At 39.2% G+C, this 3665-nt stretch overlaps 1 protein-coding gene across 1 annotated transcript; it reads left to right on the top strand.

Moving 5' to 3' along the window:
- The first annotated feature begins 300 nt into the window (after positions 1–300).
- On the top strand, positions 301–2957 carry LOC115685252 (disease resistance protein RPV1-like). Its single transcript, XM_056308625.1, has 5 exons — positions 301–776; positions 1049–1151; positions 1347–2141; positions 2236–2385; positions 2667–2957. The coding sequence occupies exons 1-5, from the start codon at positions 301–303 to the stop codon at positions 2955–2957; spliced, it is 1815 nt and encodes a 604-aa protein (XP_056164600.1).
- The last annotated feature ends 708 nt before the right edge of the window (positions 2958–3665 follow it).

Below are 3665 nucleotides of genomic sequence, written 5' to 3'. Positions count from 1 at the left end.
AAGATTATATTGGCTGTACATTGATGAAGAATGGAGAGTGTATATTGTGCATCGTTGACTTTGTCACGGTCATATAATGTTGCAATATCATATTGAAACAGTATCACCGGGTCTAGCAAACTAGCTTCTAATTTGTTTTCTCTGGCGATTATCTTTTCTGCTGCTCTGTTCAAGGATTTCTTCCAGAGAAGACTTTGAGTAGGCATCACTGAAGATAGTGCTACAAATAAATGATGCAGCTGCAAACAATGGAATAGCAGACCCGGCTGCTTGTATACACATTTGAAAATAATTGAGGAAATGGCGGTTTCGTCAGGATTTGATTATGAGGTGTTCTTGAGCTTTAGAGGACCAGATACTCGAGCAGATTTTACTGACTTCCTTTATATCAGCTTGATTGATGCGGGAATCCGTGCGTGCAGAGATGACAAAGATCTGCGCGTCGGGGATGGGATTGGCCTGGAGCTTCTCCATGCAATCAAGCAGTCGAGAATATCCATACCCATCTTCTCAAAACAATATGCCTCTAGCACTTGGTGTCTCATGGAGTTAGTCCAGATGGTGGAGTGCAAGAAAAACATGGGACAGAGGATCATGCCCAATTTCTATGACGTGGACCCTTCCGAGGTTCAGTACCAAACCGGCGGGTATGGACAGGCCTTCCTTGAGCACGAAAGCAAGAGGCGATATGATAATGGAACTATTAGCGAACGGAAGGTTGCTCTTAGCGAAGTCGGAGCACTAAAGGGATGGGACCTCCAAAGCATACCCAACAGGTGATTACTTCTAAGATTGAGACTAGAGCAATAGCTTGTATCTTTTGAATGCAACTTAGTTCAGATCGTTTCTTGTTGAATTTGTGTTATTTCGAGTGTTTGTTATAAGTCCATTTTCATCCTTTTCTTTTCAAATAACATTATTAGTTCATATAATTTCATTAAGGAGTCCAAACAACCTGGGTGTTAATTTTCTAATTTGGTTTGATCTGACTATTTGTTGTTCAACCCAATTTGCTAATTCCATGTGTTTTCAACTCCAAAAATAGCAGGCACGAAGGTCACTCCGTGAAAACAGTCGTCAAGAAGGTTTTCAGTGAGTTGAAAAAGGGTTGTTTGGCATTATCAGATTGCTTGGTTGAAGTCAACAATCACGTGAGTGATATTATGAGAATGATTGGCCCTCAGACACATGAAACACGGATTGTTGGAATCCATGGAATGGGTGGTGCCGGAAAGACCACTCTTGCCAAAATCATCTACAATCAACTTTCACCTAATTTTGAGTATCGATGTTTCCTTTCTAACATTTGAGAAACTTCAAAGGTAAAGGGTGTTGTGTACTTGCAGAATCAGCTGATTTTCGACATCCTTAAAAGGAAATGGAAAGATATAAGCAACACAGACGAAGGGATTGAGATGATTGAAGAAAGGCTTTGTGGTAAGAGGCTTCTCCTTCTCCTTGATGATGTTGACGAAAAGAATCGATTGAATGCACTTATGGGGCACAATTGGTTCGGTGAAGGAAGTAAGGTTATCGTCACTAGTAGAAACAAACAGGTTCTCAACGTTTCTGAAGTGGATTGGACCTATGAACTTAAGTGCATGGATTTCGACAAATCTCTTCAACTTTTCAGCAAACATGCCTTCAGAAGAGATCGTCCTTTGGAAGATCATCTCACCCGCTCTAGAAAGGCAGTAGGCATTGCTGGAGGTCTTCCTCTAGCTCTTGAGATTATAGGCTCGCTCTTATCGTGCAACAGTACAGAAAAGTGGGATGCCATACTGACAAAGTTGGAAAAAGTTCCTCATGAGGAAGTCAGCAGTAAGCTGAAAATAAGTTACGAGGCCTTGGATGATCAGCAACAGCAAATCTTTCTTGACATAGCTTGTTTTTTCATTGGATATGACAAAGAAATCGCAATTCACATGTGGGATGAGACCAAAATTTTTCCAGAAGAAGCTTTGGAAGTTCTGCAGCATATGTCCTTGATAAAGATCAAAGAAAATAATACCTTGTGGATGCATGATCTAACAAGGGACCTGGGGCGAGAAATCATCCGCCAACATAGTAATATGGTAACAGAGAAGCAGACTGGGGTGTGGGATGCTGATGAAGCGTTAGATTTGCTAATGACAAACCGGGTAAAAGCTCCCTGCCGCCACTACAATTTGGCTACTTTCTCTTTTATGAGGTCACAAAACACGAGGGGTTAATAATGTGTTTCCATTTTGGCAGGAAAAGGAAAAAGTTGAAGCTCTCCATCTCGAGTTGCACCATCCGGCAGAACACCGTTTTGCAGATGAGGAACTCATGAGACTTCCAAATCTAAGGTTCCTTGTAGTTATTGGCGATAAATCTAAATGGTTTCGTGATCTTCTCGGTCCGGCAAATTTCTTTGAAAACATGTTTCGGATCAACTTTTTCTGGAAGAAGTCACATCTACTTCCGAAATTGCGATGGCTTTCTTAGGGTAATATTCCTCTAGACTTTGACATGGCCAAACTATCCATGAGGAAACTAGTCGTTCTCACTCTAGCATGGAGCCCCATTACCCATTGTTGGGACGGTTGGAGCCATATATAAAGGTGTGACACATGCTAGGAACATCTATCTGATAAATCCAGAACTTGATCGTTTCATGATTTTTTGTCTTTATGTTGTTGCAGATGGCAAAGAGCTTAAAAGTTCTGGATATGTCGGGTTGCTTCTTTTTGGTTAAAACTCCCGACTTCTCAGGACTTGCCAATTTAGAACGACTGATCATGGAGGGCTGTATACGCTTGGCCAGAGTCGATGAATCCGTCGGTCAGTTACAGCGCTTGGTTTTCTTAGATGTCAGGTATTGCGTGTGCCTTCGTGACTTGCCAAATGAGATTCACAAGCTAAAATCTTTGAAAGAGCTCCTTATTGAAGGCACGCAAATACAAGACAACATGAGTTCTAGCCGGTCCGAGTAACTATCTTTTAAGCTTTTATTAAAGATATTACAACTAGACTGAAGAAAATTAATGCTGTTGTAACATGTTTATTGCTCTCTGTGTTGCGTTCTTTCACAGTTTCTGGACGTTTGTAAAATTCCGCTAGCTGAATAAATTATAGATATGCATTCTTTTCTCTCTCTATTGGCAAATCCCCTCATCTCCCAAAAATTCTTCCCTCTTTTGAAGCTTTTCTGAAGCTGAGAACCTACTTAGGCTGCGCATGGCAACCATTATGTGCCCGGGAACAGATTCTGGTCAGAAATGATTCTTTTTTATTCTGTGCCCGGGAACTGATTCTGAGCATTTGAAGGCGTTTGGTAACGGCCCAAAATTTCTATTCCTGAAATAGTAAAAGAACAGAAATGCATTTGGTAACAGCATAAAATTTCTTTTTATTAATAATATTTTAAATATTTTAATATTTCTTTCTTTTCTTTTTTCTTCTCCTCCTTCTTGGCCATGACCCGTAAAATATTTTTTAATTAATAATACTTTTATTAAAAATAATTTTTTTTTTTTTGGCCATGGCCGGTAAAAAATTTCTTTATTAATAATACTTTTATTAAAAATAATTTTTTTTATTATTTTTGGCCATGGCCGGTAAAAATTTTTTTATTAATAATATTTTTTTTCTTTTTTTTGGCCATGGCCGGTAAAATATTAAAAATATTATTAATAAAAAAA

The sequence above is a fragment of the Syzygium oleosum genome, unplaced genomic scaffold (assembly GCF_021117445.2).
Source record: "Syzygium oleosum isolate NSW1041296 unplaced genomic scaffold, Sole_v2.1 Sole_v2.01, whole genome shotgun sequence".
In the NCBI taxonomy this organism is placed as follows: domain Eukaryota; kingdom Viridiplantae; phylum Streptophyta; class Magnoliopsida; order Myrtales; family Myrtaceae; genus Syzygium; species Syzygium oleosum.
The sequence above is the reverse complement of the archived record's forward strand: the minus strand, read 5'-3'. Positions and strand labels throughout refer to the sequence as shown.